The sequence below is a fragment of the Typopeltis vanoorti genome, chromosome 15 (genome assembly GCF_054136105.1).
Source record: "Typopeltis vanoorti isolate ZY-2024b chromosome 15, IOZ_Tvanoo_1.0, whole genome shotgun sequence".
NCBI lineage: Eukaryota > Metazoa > Arthropoda > Arachnida > Uropygi > Thelyphonidae > Typopeltis > Typopeltis vanoorti.
Genome location: NC_143563.1, coordinates 5,652,076 through 5,676,337, shown reverse-complemented (window position 1 = coordinate 5,676,337; position 24,262 = coordinate 5,652,076). Strand labels below are relative to the sequence as shown.

Below are 24,262 nucleotides of genomic sequence, written 5' to 3'. Positions count from 1 at the left end.
ATACTCCTGGCATTATTATATAGCATGTAAATGCCATTGTTTCCATACCCAGCATTATCTCCTCTAGACTCTACTGAGCTCAGTGTTACCTGATGTCGTCCCCCTTCTCCCAAGTACCCATTCCCACAAGAGGCCACCCCTGCTACCATCCTCCCTGAGACACACTGACTTTTTCAGAACAGCAATCTCTCCAGATGCCTATGTCCTTCCTCATTCAAATGTAAGTGGTCTCTTGCATACAATTCCTCTCTGTCCTCAAATGCACTCCAAGCATCCACATATTCCAGTCCTCTCTCTTATCACACATTCTAGCTATTATGTTATTCAATATTACTGTTCTTCTGCTCAGTTCGTCATTATCATACCTAGGCAACACTATCTTTCCTCTCTGTGTCTTCTTTCGTACCACCTCAAGCAAGAATCTCATATCTCTCGCTGCCCTACTTACACCACCACTCAAGTCATTTGTTCCCACCATCACAATCATCTCGTCCACCCTTTCACCTCTCTTAACTGCCAAAACACCCTTTCTATCATTCCTCCTGGCAAACACTCCTCACGCAACCTAACTTGAACACCACGGATCATTGAGTCCCCATACATTATACCTCTTACCATTCCCTCTCTCCTATTGTTTCCATTTTCTCCTCATCTTTCATTTCCATACCTGTCTCTCATTCCATTCTCTCCTCTTCTAGCACTGCCATACCTCTCTCTCATTCCGTCTCTCCTACTGTTTCCATTCTCTCCTCTTCTAGCAGTCCCCTGCCTCTCTCTCATTCCGTCTCTCCTACTGTTTCCATTCTCTCCTCTTCTAGCACTCCCCTGCCTCTCTCTCATTACGTCTCTCCTACTGTTTCCATTCTCTCCTCTTCTAGCACTTCCAGTCAGCTAATTTTTTAAAACATAAAATGGGATATATCTGAATGAATGCTATCAAATACTTGACAACTGGCTGCTACACTGTGTCAACTGTATATTTATAGTTCAACTAATGCTAATTATATATTATGATACTATAGAAGTGTTTGTGTAAGAAGTTGTAGAAATGACTTTTAATAGAGATCATCTCAGCAGATGATCTCTATTAAAAGACAATTACTTTTATTTATGCTAATCCACTCACAAAAGATTATAAGCCTCTCATACATTTTTTTATGTTACTCCAACATAGAAAAGGCTATTTGTAAACTTATAGTAAATTAAGTACTTTGGTTGGTCTAAAGAATTTTTTTCTATTTTTTATTAGTTTTATAAATATATATATATATATATATATATATATATATATATATATATATATATATATATATATATATATATATATATATATATTCATATTTATATATACTGACTATAACCGAGACTAGAATAACAATTAAATTTATTCAAAACGCAACATGTTTCATCGGATTGTCCGACTTCTTCAGGCGTGGGAACATAGAAAGCAAGTAAACACTATAAGAAACATCGTATCACTATAAAACGACTATTACAAAATCAGTTAGTTTTGAACTGTAGCTATAGTCTGTGTTGAAGTTCTATTGTTAAGTAGCTGCGTGCGTCTGATTTCACGCGTGTGCCAATATCGGATAGCAGAACTGAAAGAATCTGGTAGATTATAGCTGAGGTTATTATTTATGCAATGAGGGTCCATAACAATTTCCTTAGACTCGACTATGCGTCGCTCCACCTCGTCACGGCATTTATGAAGGTTTGAGGTTGTGGTCCAGTTTATCTCATGTTGACGGCTTTCATCATTGGTGCCATGCTCCCAGATAAGAAATATGTCATCTACAAATCTTAGCCAAATTTTTGGTTTAAGAGTAGCTGAGGAGATTGCCTTTTGTTCGAAATCTTCAAAAAAGATGTTAGTTGATATAGGAGACAGGGGGCTTCCCATTGCCAATCCTTTATTTTGTTTGTAGATTTTTTTCTCATATTGAAAGTAGCCAGAGTGAAAGTAACATGGCACCGATAATCTTCAGTCTTTTTTAAATCATTTAAACAACTTCCACCAAGATATTAAATTAACAATAGAGGTTGAAGAAAATGGATCTCTTCCCTTCCTGGACGTAATACTTACTAAGTCACCTGATTCTATTAAAATATCAATCTTCAGGAAATCTACACACACAGATAGATACCTGCATGCGTCCTCACATCACTATTCTGCACAGAAAGTGGGTATCATCTCAACCCTAGCACATCGTGCCAGATCTATACTATCAGATGATGACAAGCTAAAAAATGAACTACAACATCTGCAAAGAACTTTCACAAGTAATGGCTACTCGTCGAAAACTATTAATAAGCATCTATACCACCGCCATCAAAACAACTCAGAAACACAAGAAAATCCAAAAGGTTATATCTCCTTACCATATATCAGCTCGCTCTCCCTGAAACTAAGAAAAATTTTAAGAAAGTTCAACATAAAAACCTTTTTCTCTACACTTCCTAAACTAAGATCGATTTTAAGCAAACACAAACAAGCTCACAACCATCTACAATTCCCAGGAGTGTACAAAATCGCGTGTGGCTGTGGAAGGCAATACTATGGGCAAACTGAAAAATCCATCTTACCACATCTAGAAGAACATCAGAGACATTGCCTACAAAAGAACTAGAGCAAGTGCCCTGTCAAGCCATGTACTGTTCTCAGTAAACACAAATGATCAAGACTGTCAACATGAGATAAACTGGACAACCTGTTCCAGGAACATATGTGGAATTATGAGGCAGGTGATTACAATTGTCTTAGATGTCAACTTGGAGAAGTTTCATGGAGGGACGGGATATCATTAGTGCTTGGGAAATTGTGAAGGAATATTTGTTACCAGCAATAGTAAGCTGTATTCCACGAGTGAAGAAGAGGACACAATTTGGAGTAAAGTGGATGATAAACAATATTAAACAGGAACTGCATGTGAAATGGAGGCTATGGAAGAGATATAAGGAGACAGGTGAAAAGCAGATACATGAAGAATATTAGACACAGGCCAGCAGATTGACTAGTATGGTAAGGAAGGTGAAATTGGAATATGAGAAGAGATTGGCCCTAAGATCCAAAAAAAAAATCCTAGGGAATTTTTTAGCTATATGGCCAGTAGGAGGAGAAATGATTGTGGAAGAATGACATTGTGCAAGGTCATTCTTCCACAATCTGGAAAATGGGAATAGGGTGACTGATGCAGAGCACATAGTGTAATTGTTCAATGAACACTTTATTGGACTAGTTCATCCTGGAGGAGTAAATTTTAATACTAGAGGGATAGGGCAGGTTTGAGGTTTAGAGGTACAGGAGGAGAGTATGTTTCAGATACTGAGTACTCTGAATGTCAGTTAAGCTTTGGGACTGGATGGTATTTCACCATGAGTTTTGAAAGAATGTGCTAAAGAACTGACAGCTCCTTTGACTTGGCTTTTCAATGAAAGTCTAGCTACGGGAAAGGAGTCCAGGGAATGGAAGGAAGGTAAGATAGTGCCATTGCATAAGGGCAGTAGCAGACTGGAAGTGTCTAATTATAGGCCAGTTTGTGTGTCATCAGTAGTTGTTAAGATCTTGGAGAAATTAGTGAGGAACCGTATACAGCATTGGGCAGATGAGGATAATGTTATCTGTGAGAGTCAACATAGATTTGTGAATTTATTAATTTATTAATATGCTAGCCTTTTATAATAAGGTTACAAGAGCAGTAGATGAGGGAAAGGCATGTACTGCCATTTTCTTTTATTTAGAGAAGGCATACAACAGTGTGCCTCATGATAAGCCGATATTCACGTTGCTGCAGATAGGGTTGGATATCAGGTTGGTCAAATGGATTCAAGATTGGCTGTCCGATAGGTATCAGAGAGTTGTGTATGGTGGGGCAGTTTCAAGGAGGCAGAGGGTACAAGTGGGGTCCCACAGGGCTCAGTACTGGGACCTATATTGTTTAGCCTTTATATCAATGATGGGGTGCTTAAGGGTCAAAGCTGTATAACTGAGAGGAGACCTCCAGATAGCCTTTAAAGGAATGCACAGAACCGACTAGGGCTTCTTACCTAATGTCCAATCCTCACCTTCTCGTGGTGCACCCTGTTGGGTATCTACCTGGATACTGAAAGAACGAGGATGGGCTGACAATTTGTGATTTAGCAGACCAAATTGTATTCTTATTGGCTAAAAACCAAAATACAAAATGATGGTACAACATGACAAAATTTCTTGCCGGCTGGGGTGTCGCCTGGTTAAACAAGGCTTCCGTTGTTTTCGCCAAGGAACCAGGACGAACAGCAAAAAGTCACTTAAAGGAACAAATCTGAAAATACACCCCAACTCAACATCACCAGAGTTAAAATTCAGTACTATCAACATAAGAAGCCTGAATCGCAAAGAAATGGAGCTAGCTAAGTAATTAGATAAGTACCAGATTGACATAATAGAGGTGACTGAAACAAAAAAGACAAAAACTGGTGAGATCTTTCTGAGCAATAAATACAAAATGTTATATTCAGCCAATAACAATCAAGGGGTAGCCAAAGTATTCAACACAAAATAAAAAGCTAATCTTGAATGGCAGACAGTCTCAAATAGAGTGACGTGGGCAAATATGACAATGTGGAACTGGACAATGAGACTTATTTGTGCCAATGGTCCCACAGAAGGTTCTGCTAAGGTAGAAGTGGAGGAATTTTTTGAGGCTTTAGAAAAAGCAACTGACACATTGAAAAAGGAAAAGTTAATCCATGGGAATCTAAATAGCAGAACAGGAAATGATTGTCAGGCATACAAAAATATTTTGGGAAAATTTGGAGAAAAGAGCAGAGCTAATAATAATGACAAATATCTTTTGGATTTCTGCTCAGGACATAGACTGGTTATTACTAACACCATGTTCCAACATAAAAATGTGCACAAAATTCATATGGAGAGAAGAGGCAAGGAATAAGAAAAGTGTCATCGACTATGTTATTGTTGATAGTGATGTTTTCTCCCTGGTGCAGGACACCAGAGTGTACAGAGGATTTGAAATTGGAAGTGATCACTATTTAGTCTTGTGCAGGATAAAATTGAATTTCATATTGAAAAGAATAACATGTAAGAAAGTTTTAAAATTAATAAAAGTTGAGCAGCTCTCAGATGTGAACTGTAGACTAGAATACACAAAGATTATTGAAGAAAAAATGAAAGAGTTTGAGAACAGGAACCAAACCTTGGAGATTCAGTGGCAATCCTTGAAGAAAACCCTGATTGATTCAGCCAGAGATGCATGTGGTGAGGTTGTCTGCAAGGATAGAAAAATCAGAACTCCATGATTGACAGAGGAAGTTAAAGAGGTAGTGAAGGAAAAGAAGAACGCTATCAAAAGTTCCTGGCAAACAAGTCAGCCTCTGCTCTTAGAGAATACAGAGACCAATGTAGGAAAGCTAAACACTGTGCACAACTAGCTAAACAAAAGTCATGGGAGGACTTTGGCAAGAACATAGAAAATAAATATCAAGAAGGTGGCAAAATATTCTGGAGGTTGTTGAAGACGCTTAGGAATGGAGGAAAGAGTACTATTAAAGGAGTTAGAGATGATAAAGGTGACATAAAAATGGGAGAAAAAGAAATCCTCGTAGTATGGAGTAATTACTTCAAGAAATTGCTAAATGAAACAAGCAGTGATAGCACAGTGGTAAAAAACACTCAGCATACAGTCAGGAATATATATCCATACTTGAATTAGAAAAAGCCATCAAAGGCTTGAAATATGGAAAGGCAGCAGGAGTAGATGATATTCGAACAGAAATGATAAAGTATGGTGGTATAAAAGTCTTACAGTGGCTGCACTGCATCTCTGGATCCTCTCCACCTCCTCCCCATCAAGAAGGAACTTAGGTGACCAAATCTGGGCACAGTAGTTGAGATGAGGTCTTATCAAGGCTCGGTACAGAGGTACAATAACTTGTTTGTCTCTGTTCATCAAAATATTTTTCAACAACCAAGTGAGTTGGTGAGCTGATTTAGCTACTTTTGCAATGTGCCCCCTAAACTTCATCTCCCTATCCACCAACACTCCCAAGTAACTGGCCTCATCAATCTCCTGGAGTACAGTTCCACCAATGTGGTATACTGCTGCTAATCTTTTCACCCCAAAATGCACAACCTTACATTTTGTCACATTAAATTGACATCCATTCTCCTTAGCCCACAACTCCAATCTATCCAAGTCATCCTGCAAGATTTTGATATCTTCTGCATTCACTATCACCCTACCCAACTTTGCATCATCAGGGAACAAATGAACTGTTCCTCTTAGATCCTTCCCTATATTGTTAATGAACAGATTAAACAGCGGTGGTCCAAGAACAGAACCCAGCGGCACACCACTAGTCACAGGCCTTCTTTTGGACTCTACTCCTGAATAAACCACTCTTTGATATCTCTCCTTCAACCACCCTCCTATCCATCTCACCAACCCTATATCCATTCCCATATGTTGTAGTTTACAGATTAGAATTCCATGTGGTATCCTGTCAAACGCCTTTGCCAGGTCCAGCAGTATCACTGTAAACCCATTACGCTTATCCAGTTCAGCCGTCACCTTGTTATAAAACTTGAGCAATTACTGAGGCATGATCTACCCTTCACAAAGCCATGCTGTCCTCCATACAGTATCTCATTTTCATCAATCCTTTCCTGTATTTTTCCTTGACTACTTTCTCCAAGACCTTGACAATGACTCCTGATATGCTGATCAGTTGGTAATTTGCAACCGTAGTCTTGGATCCTCCTTTATGCAGTGAAACTATTTTCCCCTCTTTCCACACCTTCGGGACTAAACCAGACCCGAGACTCAGATTAAACAAGATGGTCAAGGGCACTGATAATTCCTTAGCCGCTTCACGCAAGATCCGTGCCGGTATACCATCCAATCCCACAGATGTATTCACATTAAGGTTCTGTAATAGATTATTCACCTCCACTTCATTCAACACAATTCCCGTATACACTAATGGTTCCTTCATTTTTTCAATGTCACCACCTGGATGATATACTTTTGCAAAGTGCTCGCTCAGTAACTCCAATATATCGACTGATTCAGTGACCTCCTTACCATCGTCATTGCTTAAAATCATTGTGCCGTGTACAGTTTTTTTCTTGCTTGCAGTTTACTGAAAGAACTGTTTGGGATTCTCTTTAGCTTGAATAGCTAGTTTTCCTTTCATAATCCGCTTTGCTTTTTTTTACCAGACTCATTACACTTCTGGCCTGCACTTTATACCATTTGTGTGCCTGCAGGTCACCCCTTTCTTTAAATTCCATCCACAGTTGTTTCTTTTTTTTGCAGCTCAAGTTTAATGGTGTTATTCATCCATTTAACCCCTACTTGTTTTACTATTCGGAACCTAGGTATACAATCAGCCATAACCTCCTGTAAATGCTCCTTGACTACTTCCCATGCTTTATCGACATCCAGCCCTTGCAGTTGTACATGCCATGGCACTGATCCAAAAAATATCTCCTAAGCTTGTCATACTTGCCAGCACGGTAATTCCACATATACCCTGTCTTAATCGAAAATTCCACACCTTTAGCCACCTCCCAGGTCAAGACCTTATGATCACTCTCACCAATAGGTGGCAACATTGTCATATACATTACAGTCAAATTCTGAGATGCTATTACTAGGTCAAGCATTCTCACACCCCTAGTATTTTAAATTACATGCTGTCTCAGATAGTTATCCCTTAATAATTAAATAAAATCCATTTCCTTCCTCACATGTGTCCTCTCCTCTCCTCCTTCCAATCAATGTTACCATAGTTGAAATCATTTGAGTTGTAAGTCAACAGTTAGAATTGAAGGAAGTACAGGAAGATGGTTTAATGTTAAATTTGGTCTGAGACTAGGATGTATATTATCAACTGTTATTCATGATCTATACGGATCACATTATGAAGGAAAGTGGTATTAAACATGATATCAATTGGAGAGGTTAATGTCAGCTCTTTGCTTTATGCGAACGATGTTATACTTCAAAATAAATCCGCTACAAGTCTGGAAGATTCTCTGACTAAATTGAATAAATGTAGTAATAGATATGGTATGAAGGTCAGCAATAAAAAGACAAAGACAATGAAAATAGGCAAAATCATTGAAAATGTCAACTGTGTTGTGAATGGAGAACCTGTGGAACAAGTAAAACATTTCAGTTACTTAGGCACAATTTTTAGTGAAGATGGTAAATTAAATATAGAAATAGACAACAGAATCAACAAAGCTGGTATGGTAGGAAGTCAATTGAATAAATTCATATGGAATAATAGAGAAATTAGTCGGAACACTAAATTATCTGTATACAAGACAGAACAATTTTAAGTTATGGATCTGAGAGCTGGGTCAGAAGTAAAACACTTGACCAAAGACTAGAGACAGCAGATATGAGAGTCCTGAGAAAGATTAGAGGCATGACCAGATGGCATCAATGGCAATACCATATTAAAAACGAGGATATTAGGAAAGAACTTGACTTTGTCAGCATCCAGGAATGCATTAGCAGAGCTAATCTCGGGTGGTATGGTCACTTAAATAGAATGGGCAAGGAAAGATTAGCAAAACAATTCCAGGTTGGCAGGAAAACGACCCAGAGGATGACCAAGATATTGGTGGATTGATACAGTACAAAGTGCCTTAGACGATAGAAATATAAGATCTGATAATATTGGAGTCTTGACAAGTAACAGACTGATTTGGAGGAAAATTGTAGATAGGAAGTTAGTAATGATGTAAATTTTTCGTGTAGTATTACACTATCATATCTTGTACACCCCTTGATGATACATGGCAGGAATTTGATGATTATGATTAAATCAATGACCTTATCAGTGGATTGCAGGGGAGTATTCAATTGTTTGCGGATGATGTGAAGCTGGGAAGGGTTATTAGTAATAGTACAGATGTGGTAGCACTGCAAGAGGATTTGAATAAACTAGACAGATGGGCAAATGAATGGGGGTTTCGGTTTAATGCAGCAAAATGTAAGGTCTTGAGGTTTGGGACACATCGATGGGATGCTGCATACTCGATTGCAGGAGCTATACTGGAGGACGTAAGGGAGATAAGAGATGTAAATGGATTGATGATTGATATAAACCTGAAATTCAGTGAATATATTGCAAAAGTGGTGAAGGTAACCCAGAGGATTGCTGCAATACTGACATAGATGCTGATCTGCAGAGATAAAAGAGTTATCATTCCATTGTATAAGACCCTGATCAGACCACACTTAGACTATTATTCTTAGATTTTGTCCCCAGGATTTTAAGCGGATAAATTAACTGTGGAAAGGGTACAAAGGCAGATAACAAAGACAGTTTCAATACTGTACAATGTTAGTTATGAGGATCGACTGAAGGAATGTGGACTGCAGAGTTTGGTGGCTAGAAGAAGGAGAGGTGACATGATTGAGACTTTTAAACTGATGAGAGGTGGTTACAGGGTTGACACTGGGGAGTTCTTTCGCTTAGTTAAACAGCGGGAAGGAGTGATGGCAAGGGGCCATCCCTGGAAGTTACGAAAGGAAACTGTGAGCAAGAGGGTGAGGAGTGGTTTCTTTGCATGGAGGGTGGTTGAACCATGGAATGCATTGCCTAATAAAGTGGTGAGAGTGAGAACGGTCAATGAGTTTAAGGAGTGGTATGATAGACTTTGTGTTTCCTAGGAGGGACCTCCCACAATGAGTCTTGATAGGCTTTGTGTTTTGTAGGAAGGACCTCCTGCAATGAGTCTTTTGACTCTATGGAAGCCTGAATAATAATAATAATAATAATAATAACCAGGCCAGCATTTAGTACCATGGGTGGATCAAAAGTTAGATAATTTAGGAATCTGCTCTTTAGATATCAAATATACTTTTTTAAAGACATTTTAGGCCTCCAACATGCAGGATAGTGGTTTCAGGTTAAGCTGTTCAAAGAAAGATAACTGGCTAACTCTATAGTGGATATGTGTGTGGCAGGGGGAGGGGAAGGAGATTGTGCTTCTCTTGTGCTTGGGTATGGTTCTATCAAGTTGTCAAAAGATTTTGTTTCCCATTGAAAAACTAAGATCGTGTTGTATTTATAATTCACTAAATATTTATGTAATATGAATATAACTCACAGCCAATCCATTTGCTTCGATAGCAGTTGTAATTCCTGTACATCCATACGATAATTCTTCTGTAATAAGACAAGTATCGAATACTTTAAATCCAGCACCACCTGAAATGCACACAAAAACAGGTTAATTTGGGGAAGGAGAGAGAAAAGAGTTAAATTTTAACTATTGTTATTATTATTATTACATCACACCTCCATGGAGTCCATAGACTCATCGAGGGAGGGCATCTACTCTACAACTCTTCATCTCACTATTCCACCAACCTTCATCATCTAACACCAATGCCATCTACTGCTGACTACCACCACTAGTACTTTCACAGACAATCACAAACATCCATGCCCACAGCGGGGTTCGAACCCGCAGTCTTTTGGCTGGAGAGTGGATATGCTAACCACTCGGCCAACCAGGCCGGCAAAATGAAAACTCGAAAATATTTTGCAGAGTGGCCAGCTGGAGTCGAACTAGCATCTTTGATTTCTGGTATACTGCTCTAGTCTGTTTAGCTATGCCCGCAACTATTTAAGTGACACTTCCAGTTCTGGCTACTCTCTTTAGGGAATTAAAAAGTATTAAATGATTTATTTGTATATATGTTGTTTACATAACATTCAGTATGCTATGTACACATAACATACTGAACAGAAAAAAATATGGAAGAAAAATTGATTTCTTTCAAGCTTTTCTTTTTTCTTGTCTTGTAAATAACACTATTTGCAAGTTCTCTCTCTTTATGTTCACTGGGCATCTACAGATGCCATATGGTCACTCATATGCTCGGTGATGTGCCACACCAAGCCTCGCTATGTAGTCCTGTTGTTTGCTTTTCTGGTGGCCTCAACTCTCTGAAGATCAGTCACTCCATACACACCATCCATCCATCTCATTGATGGTCTACCCCTGCCTCTTTTTCCAGGAACTTTAGCTTCTATTACTGTTCTGAGAAGTCTCCCTTCCATCCTTTCTGTGTATCCAGAATATTTTAACTTTCTTCTGTCAATATCCTTAAGGAGTCTTAAAGTTCTACTGATCTTTTCTAACACCCATCTGTATGCCTTTCAGTATATGATATCCTCAATAGCCTTCTGTAACACCACATCTCAAAAGCAGATATCTGTTTCTTATCTGACGTCTTTAGGTTCCAAGTCTCACATCTATAAGTCGCTGTTGGAAAAACAACTGCATCCAAAATCCTCAACTTTGTTCCCATGGAGATAGATCCATCCCTCCATGGATGGATCTATCTCCTTGACAGGTCTCTGACTGTTGTTTTAGCCATTTCTAACATTTTTCTGATGTCTTCTGAACAGCAATTCTTCACATTAATAATGGATCCCAGGTACACAAACTTGCTGACCTCCTCAATTCTCTCTCCCTTAAGGTACACTTGTTTTTCAAGAGCTTCTCTGTTTGTATTTCCTTCAGAACCATAATCTTTGTCTTGCTAGGATTGATCTGAAGTCCTCTATTATTACTAATCTTGTTAACTTTGTCAAGAATGATTCTTAGTTCTTCCATGTCATTATAAAGGAGTACTGTATCATCAGCATACCTCAGATTACTGATCAATCAACCTCCTATCCTAATTCCTGTCCTGAGTTCATCCAATGCTTCATGCATGATGTCCTCCGCATATATACTAAACAAGTGAGGAGAAAGTAAACATCCTTGCCTAACTCCTTTTAAAACTTGAAGCCAATCAGTCAATCCAACACCTGTTCTTACTGTGGCTTCTTGCTCCTTATACAAGTTGGCTATCAACCTGATAGTGTCTTGAGGAAAACACATTCTTTTCATTACTTCTTACAGTTTCACATGCTCAACACAGTCAAAAGCTTTAGAGTAGTCTAAGAAACACATTACAAGAGGGAGTATGAATTCTTTATATTTTTCTATGATCTGTCTAAGGCAAAGGATCTGATCTCTGGTGCCCCTACCTTTCCTAAAACCTGCTGGTTCCTCGGGCATCTCTGCCTCAACTTTGGCCTCAATCCCATTTAGCATGATCGTCAATAAAATTTTGCTTACATGAGATATTAAACCAATAGTTCTATAATTCTTGCATGCCTTCATATCACCTTTCTTATGTAGTGATATGAAAACTGACTTCTTCCAGTCTCTAGGCCAGTACTGCAATTTAAAATAAAATATCACTATTATGAAATTAGCCTAAAATAACACATTTACATATCAAATTTTTCTTTTTAGTTTATATTCGAAAATATATAAGGAGAAATATGATGAAGTAAATGTATTTGTTTCTAAACCTACTTATTTTATACCTTCAACAGGTGTCCTAATAGTCGGCGAGTTATGCAGCATGCACAAGACTTATCATATATTCCCATTTCACTTCTTTCAATTACTTTCAGTTTAAATTTGAATATGTAACTTGTTTTATTTTTTGTCTCTTCAGAAAAGCAGTCAATTTTCTCAATGGACATTCACTGCTAGTGAAAGCAGTCAGTGATTAATCTGAAATTTTCAAATAATGTTCATATGAGGTATCTAAACATTGTATAATCTAACTTGTAAATGCACGCTTATTCAGTCATACTTCTAATTATGACTGAAATATAGCTACATACTAAAGTATTTGCTACTTCTAATTAAGCTGGTAATGCCAACTACACCCAAATGCAGCAGCAAATATCAATGAAAGCCAGTACATATCAGTGTTTAGAAATGGTGAACTTACAGAAAGTTACCAATCACATTTCAATCAGCAGTGAATTGCGTGTAGACATATCTGCAATGAGTCCTTGGATTACTTGAAGGTGTTACAAAACACTAATAAAGATGTTTTTGTTGCTGCAAAACAACTAAGATTTTTACCTCAACTGCAAGTGGTTCAGAAAAGCTGAAATATTAAAGCAGTTCAAAGAAATGGCAAAACCCTTCACAATGCAATATGAAGAACAAATGATACTGTGCTATTTGTCACTGCATACCTCAAGCTGAAGGTCCAGGCATCAATCATGAGTGTTCAACTAATATAACAAATTCCATTAAGATGAGCAGCAATGAATGCTCAGTAGGACTGTGAGACATAATGACCAATGCGAAGGACTGAAGGGAATGTTATATAGTTTATAATTAGAGTACGAAATGATGGAAGTCCCATGGACTAAAATCAAGTTATGCCACTGTCATGTCTACATATATATATATTGTCATATATATGGATCCAAAGAATATAAAGTTAATGTTTTTATTCATCATTACAATATATTATTCAGATAATGAAGTCTAGAGAAGGAAGAAAGGTATAACTGTGTGTGTGTGTGTGAGAACAGTTGCCGAGTTGGCCGAGTGGATAGCGTATCCACTCTCCAGCCAAGAGGCTGCGGGTTCGAATCCTGCCATGGGCATGGATGTTTATGATTGTCTGTGAAAATGCTAGTAGTGGGCGGTAGATGGCATTCATGTAGTTGTAGTTGGTGGAGACAAGACTGTAGAATAGATGTCCTCCCTCGATGAGTCTTTGGACTCCAAGGAGATGTCATGTAATAATAATAATAATAATAATAATAATAATAATAATATATATATATATATACACACCATATATATATATATATATATATATATAAAGTTTTTTAACTTGGGTATATTATGTATTCAAGATACCAAGTAATTTTATATAAACTTGGTTTTGTAATCCTATTTCGTAAGCAAACAGACAAGTAAGTCAAGTTTGCGAATGCACGTAGTGCAAGTCTGAGGCAACTCATGGTAGTGCCACTCTAGGGAACTCGTGGTAAAGGTGGATTAAGTCTGATCACTTTTCATAGTATTTTTCCCTTAATGTAAAGCACATCCCCTTGCGGAGATGTATGATGCTATGCATTAAAGGCAATGGGCACTACCTATACCGGTTTCGACCTTTATTGAGGTCTCGTCAGTGGGAGCCATACCTGACAATGCTAAGGTTGAAGTAATGCAGAGCTTATTATGAATTTTACCTAAACAAGTTGCCACAAGGTGTTCTCTTTTTATTTTCAGAGAATGTCGTCAGATCCAGATGTCATTATGGAAAGAGTGGGCAATAAGGGTGTCGTAATTTTAAATAGACCAAAGGCTCTGAATGCTCTTAGTATATTTATGATTCGCAAGATATATCCACAGTTACAGGTATATATATATATTCCACTTCAGGTTCTATTTATTTTTTATTTTTTATTTAAACCTAATCATTTGTGGCAACTTGTTTAGGTAAAATTCATAATAAGCTCTACATTACTTTAACCTTAGCATTGTCAGGTCTGGCTCCCACTGATGAGACCTCAATAAAGGTCGAAACCAGTATGGGTAGTGACCATTGCCTTTAATGCATAGCATCATACATCTCCGCAAGGGGATGTGCTTTACATTAAGGGAAAAATACTAAGGAAAGTGATCAGAGCCTAATCCACCTTTACCACGAGTTGCACTTACCATGAGTTGCCTCAGACTTGCACTACGTGCAGGTGCAAACTTGACTTACTTGGGAAATAGGATTAAAAAACCAAGTTTATATAAAATTACTTGGTATCTTGAAAACACACACACACACACACACACACACACACACACACACACATACAGTATATACACATATACAGTCTACTCTCACTACATATATATGAATTCAATATCCTGGTGTAAACAACACCAGGATAGTGAATTCATTGACAATAACCCACATTAACTTTCAGCAAAGGCCTGTAACAAAGATGCCATGATAAAATTCACAAAGCACCCCTTCCACAACAAACTTTCTTCTGGTTCCTATGAGACTGCTATTATGAGAGTCAACTGTAATTTGGAATGAAACTGCTGCTTGAAGGGTCAGCATTCCTCAACTTCCATGATCTAAATTAATATCTTCAAATTAACATGTGCTAACAATTCTAATGAAGCAATCTTGTATATATCACAGGTTAATACTTTGATCTCAAAGTAAATATTCCAGATAGGTGGCTTGAAATTAACATTATTGAGAGCCAGAATATAAATTTGTGAGTTCTGATACAAACCTGCATATTAAGGAGTAATTCAACTCTTGTATACACAATCAAGGAAAATCCCCTGCTTTATCACAGACAACTCACTGCATGCCTACTCTGATCCTTCACCAGAAAGGCCAAAAGACCATTAGAAAAGTCTTCAGTAATCTACATACTAAATGTCTCCTAATCTTTGATGGTGGCCCTGCAATTGTGCTAAAAGCTCTGTTTACTAGCATTAATACCCATGTTGTATCACTTATTTAGTATCGACCCAATGGTATGGAAGTAAGCCTTTATTAAGCCTGTCCCTAAAAAACAAGGGAACTAAAAGTCACTCAACTATCATCCTATTGCTCTCATTTCAATACTCTCAATACACTGGAGTTCATTAGGAAAGAAGAAAGGGATGAAGGTACACCAATTAATTGGATCGCCACTACTGAAACTTTAATGGAATCAAATGGCTACAACCTTTGTTAAATTCACCAAATAAACTTTCACTACTATCTGGTGTTTCACCCTTGCTTTCACCACTTCATCTCTTCTATCTTCCAAATTCCTTGTCAATGTAATATATAGCAGACAAGCCATTCTATGGAAAAGTGAATTAGCAAACGCCAATGCTGCATTGACTACATAAGCCTCAAATGTCTGATCATGTACAAGACAGTATCCTTGAAATGGAAGCTCACCTTTTCCATAGAAGCAGTTTTAAATATGAACATCTCTTCAAAGAAAGTTGTGAAGCAATTTTTAACACTGGCCCAATTTGAATCAGAATGACTGCTTCTCTCTTTCCTGAAAGTTAGGTAGATTCTCCTCCTATGTAAATATCAGAAATAATTTTTATCTATTTATTTATATTTATATATATTATATTATATATTTATACATTCTGCTTAGAAACAAATCAATGGACATCTCTATGGGCAAGGTGCATCATGCCATGTAATGAGTCACGTGTTTGATGTCAGTATAAAGTGGAGGCATATGATGCTCCCAAGTCAGTGCAATTATGTCCAGGTTAAATAGCTGTGAGAAGGAAACTGATGGAGTTTGAAAGTTGCGTTGTGATAGGATGCCATATTGCCGCCCTATCTGTTTGGCAAATTTTTGACAAATTGGACCATCCCAAGTCAACAATGATACCATACTGAGTGGAAGCAGAGGGAGTCAACTGCAAGCTAACTGCAGTGGATGACCATACTCACTAAACATGACCATAGGGTGCTACGAAGGATAATATGTAAAAACCGCTATTCATAGGCCTACACTTTGAATGAGGAGTTCCAGGAATTGGAACTCCTCATTCAAAGGAACATGAATCTGCACAAAAAATTCAAACCCAAGGCTCACATGGGCTTTCATGGTAGGACTGCAATATGCAAGCCCCACATTACATGAACCTACATGCAGCATTGTCTTTAGTGGTGCAAAGAGCATTTACAGTGGGACATGCTAGCTTGGAAATCTGTGTAATGGAGCAATGAATCACATTACACCCTCTACTGAACAGATGCTCAGTGAATGTCTCTTAACAGAACGTGTAACCCCTATTATGAAATTCAGAAGTGGAATGTGATGGCATAGTCCTGTTTTTCCTAGACCACTGTTTGTGGTGCCACAAATTGAACTCCAAAGGTTATCTGAACATTCTGGATAATGCAATTCTTCCTACTTTGTGGCATTTCTACAGAAGTGACTATTGTTTCCTTCAGCAAGACAATGCACTATGTCATAAAGTTGCGGCCTTGAGAACACACACAATATACAGACAAAAAATACTAGTGGTGTTGGTGGTGGTGAGCAGTATGTGGTGTTTATGCCTATGTCTCTCCTAACGCTTCATAAATACCATATCTGTCTGATCTAAGAATGCTACTGTTCTCACATTTGGGACAGTGTATTAAAAATCCACTTCAGAATGCATAATACTATCCAGAAGATGGCAAGCTACTCAATAGATACTCTCCTCTTTCCAAACCACTTCCAATTGCATTCTCAAAGATACCCTGTTTCTACACTGTCTTTTCATAGGGATTTTTACAGTCACTGAACTGACAACTGCCATTCTTCCATTTTCCTCTAATCATATGAAAACAAAATGAGCTGATGGTCAACATTCAAGTACCATTCAGCTCCAAACACATTGCACAAGCTTCTCATCCTCTTCTTTTATTTCACCTACCTCAGTTCTATTAAAGACTCTTCCTCATGTTGTTTTCCCCTATGGAAAAAAAAAATTCATCTTTTTGAGACATTAAACTGATTTATTTGTCTTCCTAATCACTTGCTTGCACATGGCACTATCATGTTATAGGTTGTTATGACTTTGTGTGTGTGTGTGTGTGTGTGTGTGAGAGAGAGAGAGAGAGAGAGAGAGAGAGAGAGAGAGAGAGAGAGAACATGGTTGATAGATTTGTTCACCCTGTCATTAAGAATTTATTATTATTAAATGACATCTCCAAGGAGTCCAAAGACTCATCGAAGGAGGGCACCTACTCTACAACTGTTTGATTGCACCACTTAATCCACCAACTACAGCAAACCGCCACTACTATAATCACTTACACCACCACCACTAGTATTTTTTTGTCTGTAAATTGCATGTGTTCTCAAGGTCGATTTTTCTGTGTGTGGGATGAAAAACCAGTGTTTCCGGGAGAAAAAAACCCTGCTACCTCTGTATGAGATCGACTAGCACACTTTCAATTTGAAAAAAAAAAACTGTTTAAGATTCCCCTCATCATGATGAGAATCAAACTTAAGCCTTTTTCCCATTGAAGGCTGCAACATATCATCGTTCTTCAATTTTTGTGCTTTTTTTATCTATTATTTTTATCTACAATTTTTTTTCTATTATTATTATTATCATTATTATTAACACTAGACCTCCATGGAGTAATGCAAACAACCGTCTCCTTATGCCCTTGCTCACATCCTCATTCTCAAGTGATGGTCCTCTGTTCTACCTCCTTCCATTCTATGAGAAATTTCTTCCACATTAACCTGGTAACAACAACTGTTACTAACTTATATGTATCAATCGTATCCCCCTCCCCACCAGTTCCTATTCACAAGGCTTTGCAAACTGCATTCCCTTATTCTGTCTTTATATCCCACATGCCAAAAACCAATTACTATCTTAGTCGATTTTCTCTGGATGCTTTCTAATATATCCTCATCACTATAAAAACTATGAGACCAAATCTGTGCACAATAATCCATACAAGGTCTGATCAAGGGCTTGTACAATGTAACCTCTATTTCTGGATGTTAAGGTCCTCGGCATTGTCATAATCTGATGTGATGATCTCACAACTTGTGCAAAGCAACCTCTGAAATTCAGATCCTTGTCTACCACCACTCCAATGTCTCTGGTCTTCTAAACCTCCTCCAAAATTACCCCACCAAGTGTATACTTTACATCTCATTTTTGCTTACCATATTTCAGAACCTTACGCTGCAACACTCAAATGATAGTTCAATACTGATGCAAAGTGTAAGGTTACATACTTATGCCACAATATATGCCAAATTTTAACTGCCAATTTTCATACCAAATGTGTTATAGAAGTTATTCAATTTATCTTCATCACATAAGCAGCATTTTCATGGAGTCTTAAGACTCATTGCAGGATGTCTACACTAAACATTCTCTACACAGCATTCATTATACCTCCCCTTAAACTCATTCAGTAACAAAGTACCCACAACCACCTCTGCCCAAAAATCCACAATCACACTCTTATACAACATTCAGGTGGTGATTTTTTTAGTATGTAATGCATTTGGAATCAAATACTTGGTGGGATGTTGTTATAGACCAGGTAATGTGGATGGGGGTGATAATGAAATGTACAATCAAATTAGCCAAGTAAATAAGAAAAGGGTGATCATTATGGGTGATTTTAATTATGGCAATATAGACTGGAATGATGAGATAGCAACTGGAAGTAAAGAAAATGAGTTTCTTGAGTTTTTGAGGGATAACTAACTCAGACAGTATCTAACAGAGGGCACACGATGATTGAGGATCTTGGATTTGGTCATCTCATCAGAGGATGTAATTGTAAATGAGGTGTCAAATCATCCACCAATTGGTGAGAGTGACCATGAGGTGATTACTTGGGTGGTTGCCAGCAGTGCGAGGACCTCTGTGAGAAAAGGGTATATATGGAACTACAAGGGGGTTGATTATGAAGAGCTCAGGAGACAGCTTGCGGGTGTAGCATGGAATGAGGAGTTAGCTGGAAAAGAGATCAATTTAGCTTGGGAGATTTTCAAAAACTGTTTAGTAGATGCAATGTCTAAATGTATTACAAGGGTGAGAAGGTTAAATAAGGTGGGTATGAGATGGATGAATAAAAAGATTAAGCATGCGATACAGAGAATAAGGGCATTGTGGAGGCAGCATAAGAGAAGTGGAAATAACCAATTCCATGAGGTCTACAAAGACCAAGCAAGGAGGGTGACTTGGTTGGTGAGGGTAGCTAAAGAGAAGTATGAACAGCAGTTGGCTAATGAAGCCAAAAAGAACCTTAGAGAGTTCTTTCGATATGTAGCCAGGAAAAGAAAGAATGATTATGGAAGGATGACATTGATTGGAGAAAATGGTATAAAGACAGCTGATGCAGAATGTGTGGTGGAGATACTTAATGAGAAGTTCATAAAGATCTTTCAATCTTGTGAATGTGACTTCGTGGAGGAATTGAGAGCAGTTGATGATGGGGAGTAGAGACTGACTGTAGGTGAACAAGAGGTGTATGGGGAGTTGAGTAAACTAGATATAAATAAGGCTGTGGGACTTCATAATATATCACCGCGTATTCTGAAGGAATGTGCCGGAGAGTTGACACCCTTGACATATTTTTTTAATACGAGTCTTGCACTGGGTCAAGTTCCTAAAGAGTGGAAGGAGGGCAAGATTGTGCCACTTCATAAAGGAGGTGATCGAACTCAAGCATCAAACTATAGGCCTATCTCTGTGTCAGATGTTGTGGTTAAGTTGTTGGAGAAGCTTGTGAGAACTAGGATCCAGAGTTGGGTTGATAACAATGGTATAATCTTTGATGGACAGCATGGATTTGCTAAAGGGAGGTCATGTTTTAGTAATCTACTTACTTATTACAATAAAGTGACTGCTTCCTTGGACAGAGGAAAAGGATACACAGTAATATACTTGGATTTCGCAAAGGCTTTTGATAGAGTACCTCATGATAGGTTGACAGTCAAACTAGAGCAGATGGGGTTGGATATTAGATTGGTGCATTGGATTGGAGACTGGCTATCTGATAGGTATCAAGAAGTTGTGTGTGAGGGGGGCGATATCCAGGAAAAGGAAAGTCACTAGTGGAGTGCCTCAGGGGTCTGTTTTAGGTCCATTGCTGTTTAACTTATATATTAATGATATAGGTGAAGATTTGGATGGAGATATTCAGTTGTTTGCAGATGATGCAAAGTTGGGACGAACCATGAAGTGTAGTGAAGATGTTGTGGCCTTCCAAGAAGTCTTGAATAAATTGAGTGATTGGGCAAGCAAATGGGGATGTGAGTTCAATGTTGCAAAATGTAAGATTTTAAAATTTGGAAAACAAAGATGGGATGCAGAATTTATGCTTTGTGAGAATATATTGTTGGAGGTAGAGGCAATAAGAAATCGGGGTGATAGTGGATAAAGAACTAAAATTTAGGGGACACATCGCCAAAATTGTGAAGACAACACAAAGACTTCTGGGAATGATGCAGAGGACACTGACATGTAGAAGTAGGGAGATTCTTGTTCCACTGTATAAGGCTTTGATTAGGCCACACATGGACTATTGTGCCCAGATTTGGTCACCGGGTTTTCAGAGATGTTGGAAAGGGTCCAAAGGAGACTGACTAAGTTAGTTTCTGACCTTTGGAATGTCGAGTATGAGGAAAGACTGAGAAGATGTAATTTGCAGAGTCTGGTGGACAGGAGGAAGAGGAGAGATATGATAGAGACCTACAAGTTGGTAAGGAGTTGTTATAGGATCAATGCTGGAGAAGTTTTACAGAGAATAGTGGGAGATCAGGGAGGAACCAGAGGTCATCCCTGGAAACTGTATAAAGAGGGTGCGAGTAGGGGAGTAAGAGGCAGGTTTTTTCGTGCAGAGTTGTGAATGATTGGAATGCCTTGCCTGAGAATTTGGTGTCTGCAAAGAGTTTGAATGTGTTTAAAACACGGTATGATGAGCTGTGTGTGTGTGATAAAAGGACCTCCCCGATGAGTCTTTGACTCCATGAGGTCTTGGGGTGGTAATAATAATAATAATAATAATTACATTATGTTTGAAACATTCTGTTGCTGTGGAATGTTGCAAAGAAGCTGGCTGTTAATGATCTTCTTTTGAGAATAATTTGAATGGAATGGAACAATAGTTTGATGGCAAATTTATCTCTCATTTTAGGGATTGGCTAGATAATTGCTTTCTGTACCACTGTGCATGTACCCAATGAATATAACAGCTTGTAAAGGTAAGCCAGGTTAGGTGTTATTCTGAAGAATAAGTTTTTCGCACAGCTAGAGGTATATCATTTGGACACTAAACTTACCAGTATCAAACCGAGGATTTTGCCTAATGTCTTCCTACCCAAAGATAAAATTTTCTAAGGGTTTTCAATACTCTCCAGAACATTGTGAAAGAAGTGATATTTACATGAATAATAAAAATATCAAGTTCTTTATTAATATATTCATTTTTAATATTATTCTGCCATTTGTAAATTACCACAATTTTTCTCAGGACTATGTCAGTGGTTTCAAGTCTTAGATCTGAGAATTGGGTTAGACAGCTGATCAAAGTTAAAATGATGCTTTCTAATTTCCTCACATTCTTTTTCAATCTTTCTACTGCTGATTTCCATGACAAATTTGTTACGGTAGTTATTCAATTTAGTTAAGAATCCTGAACATTTCCATGAATTTATTTAAGGATATAACAGTAACTGCATAAAGAGCTGTGTTTAATATTTCAATTTTAATATCAGGTTTAATGCCACTTTCCTTCATAATGTAAACAATATAGATGATGAATAAAAGTAGAGATAGTGTGTGCCCTTATTTTATGTCTAACTGTTTCTAGTACCTATTTCAAATCTAACTGCTGATTTATAATTTAAATATGGTATGAACTATGTGGCTTTGCATAATATCCTGTTTACCCTATGTAACTGTAGCATTTTGAACACCTTTTCTCTTAGCATCTTGTCATATCCTTTTCCCAGATCTACAAAAATACAAATCCTAGTCATATTCCAATGATTGCACACCTATTTGTCACCATCATCATCATCATCAAATTCCGCCATGTACCCACAAGGGGTGTACAGGATATGATAGTACTACATGAAAAAATTATATCATTACTAACTTCCTATCTACAATTTTCCTCCAAATCAGTCTGTTACTTGTCAAGACTCCAACATTATCAGATCTTATATTTCTATCGTCTAAGGCACTTTATACCGTATCAATCCACCTATATCTTGGTCTTCCTCTGGGTCGTTTTCCTGCCAACCTGGCAGAGAACATTTGTTTTGCTAATCTTTCCTCGCCCATTCTGTTTAGGTGACCATACCACCTGAGATTAGCTCTGCTAACACATTCCTGGATGTTGACAATGTCAAGTTCTTTCCTAATATCCTTGTTTTTAATATGATATTGCTATTGATGCCATCTGTTCATGCCTATAATCTTTCTCACAACTCTCATATCTGCTGTCTCTAGTCTTTGGTCAAGTATTTTACTTCTGACCCAGCTCTCAGATCTATAAGTTAAAACTGGTTTGAACACTGTCTTGTATACAGCTAATTTAGTGTTCCGACTAATTTCTCTCTTATTCCATAAGAATTTATTCAATTGACTTCCCACCATACCAGCTTTGTTGATTCTGTTGTCTATTTCTATATTTAATTTACCATCTTCACTAAAAATTGTGCCTAAGTAACTGAAATGTTTTACTTGTTCCACAGGTTCTCCATTCACAACACAGTTGACATTTTCAATGATTTTGCCTATTTTCATTGTCTTTGTCTTTTTATTGCTGACCTTCATACCATATCTATTACAACAGCTATTCAATTTAGTCAGAGAACCTTGCAGACTTGTAGCGGATTTATTTAGAAGTATAACATCATCTGCATAAAGCAAAGAGCTGACATTAACATCTCCAATTTCGATATAATGCTTAATAGCACTTTCCTTCATAATGTGATCCATATAGATAATAAATAACAGAGGGGATAATGTATATCCTTGTCTCACACCAGATTTAACATTAAACCATCTTCCTGTACTTCCTTCAATTCTAACTGCTGACTTACAACTCAAATAAAGACTAAGTATTGTTTGATATAATGCCCCATTGACACCATATAACTGCAGCGTATTGAATAGTTTCTCTCTTGGCACCTTATCATATGCCTTTTCCAAATCGACAAAACTTAAATACAGATCTTTGTTATATTCCCATGCTTTCTCAACTATTTGTCGTAAAGGGAAGATCTGATCCTGACAGCCTCTGTTTGGCCTGAATCCAGCTTGTTCTTCACCAAGCTTTTCTTCCACAATTCTTCTCAACCGTTTCTCAAGTATACTTGCATAGATCTTGCCAGGAACACTCAGTAGGGAAATACCTATGTAATTCTCACATTCAGTTTTATTTCCCTTTTTATATATGGGTACTATGAGAGCTCTACTCCAATCATCGGGAATTCGTCCCTCTGTCCAGGCTTTCTGGACTATACAGTGCAGCCACTGTAAGACTCTTATATCACAATACTTCAGCATTTCTGGTCGAATATCATCTACTCCAGCTGCCTTTCCACATTTCAAGCCTTTGATGGCTTTTTCTACTTCAAGTATGGATATGTATTCCTGCCTGCATGCCTGGTCAGTGTTTTTTACCACTGTGCTATCATCACTGCTTGTTTCATTTAGCAGTTTTTCAAAGTAATTACTCCATACTTCAAGGATATCTTTTTCTCCAGTTTTCATGTCACCTTTATCATCTCTAACTCCTTTTACAGCACTCTTTCCTCCATTCCTAAGCTTCTTCAACAACCTCCAGAATATTTTGCCACCTTCTTGATATTTATTTTCTATATTCTTGCC

At 37.8% G+C, this 24,262-nt stretch overlaps 1 protein-coding gene across 1 annotated transcript in view; it reads right to left on the bottom strand.

Moving 5' to 3' along the window:
* LOC150098324 (medium-chain specific acyl-CoA dehydrogenase, mitochondrial-like) overlaps nucleotides 1-24,262 on the bottom strand; it is a 254,840-nt gene that overhangs the window by 173,590 nt on the left and 56,988 nt on the right. The window contains exon 6 of the mRNA XM_090405151.1: nucleotides 10,133-10,233. Within this exon, the coding sequence (XP_090261277.1) occupies nucleotides 10,133-10,233 (101 nt within the window). The remainder of the gene's footprint in view (nucleotides 1-10,132; nucleotides 10,234-24,262) is intronic.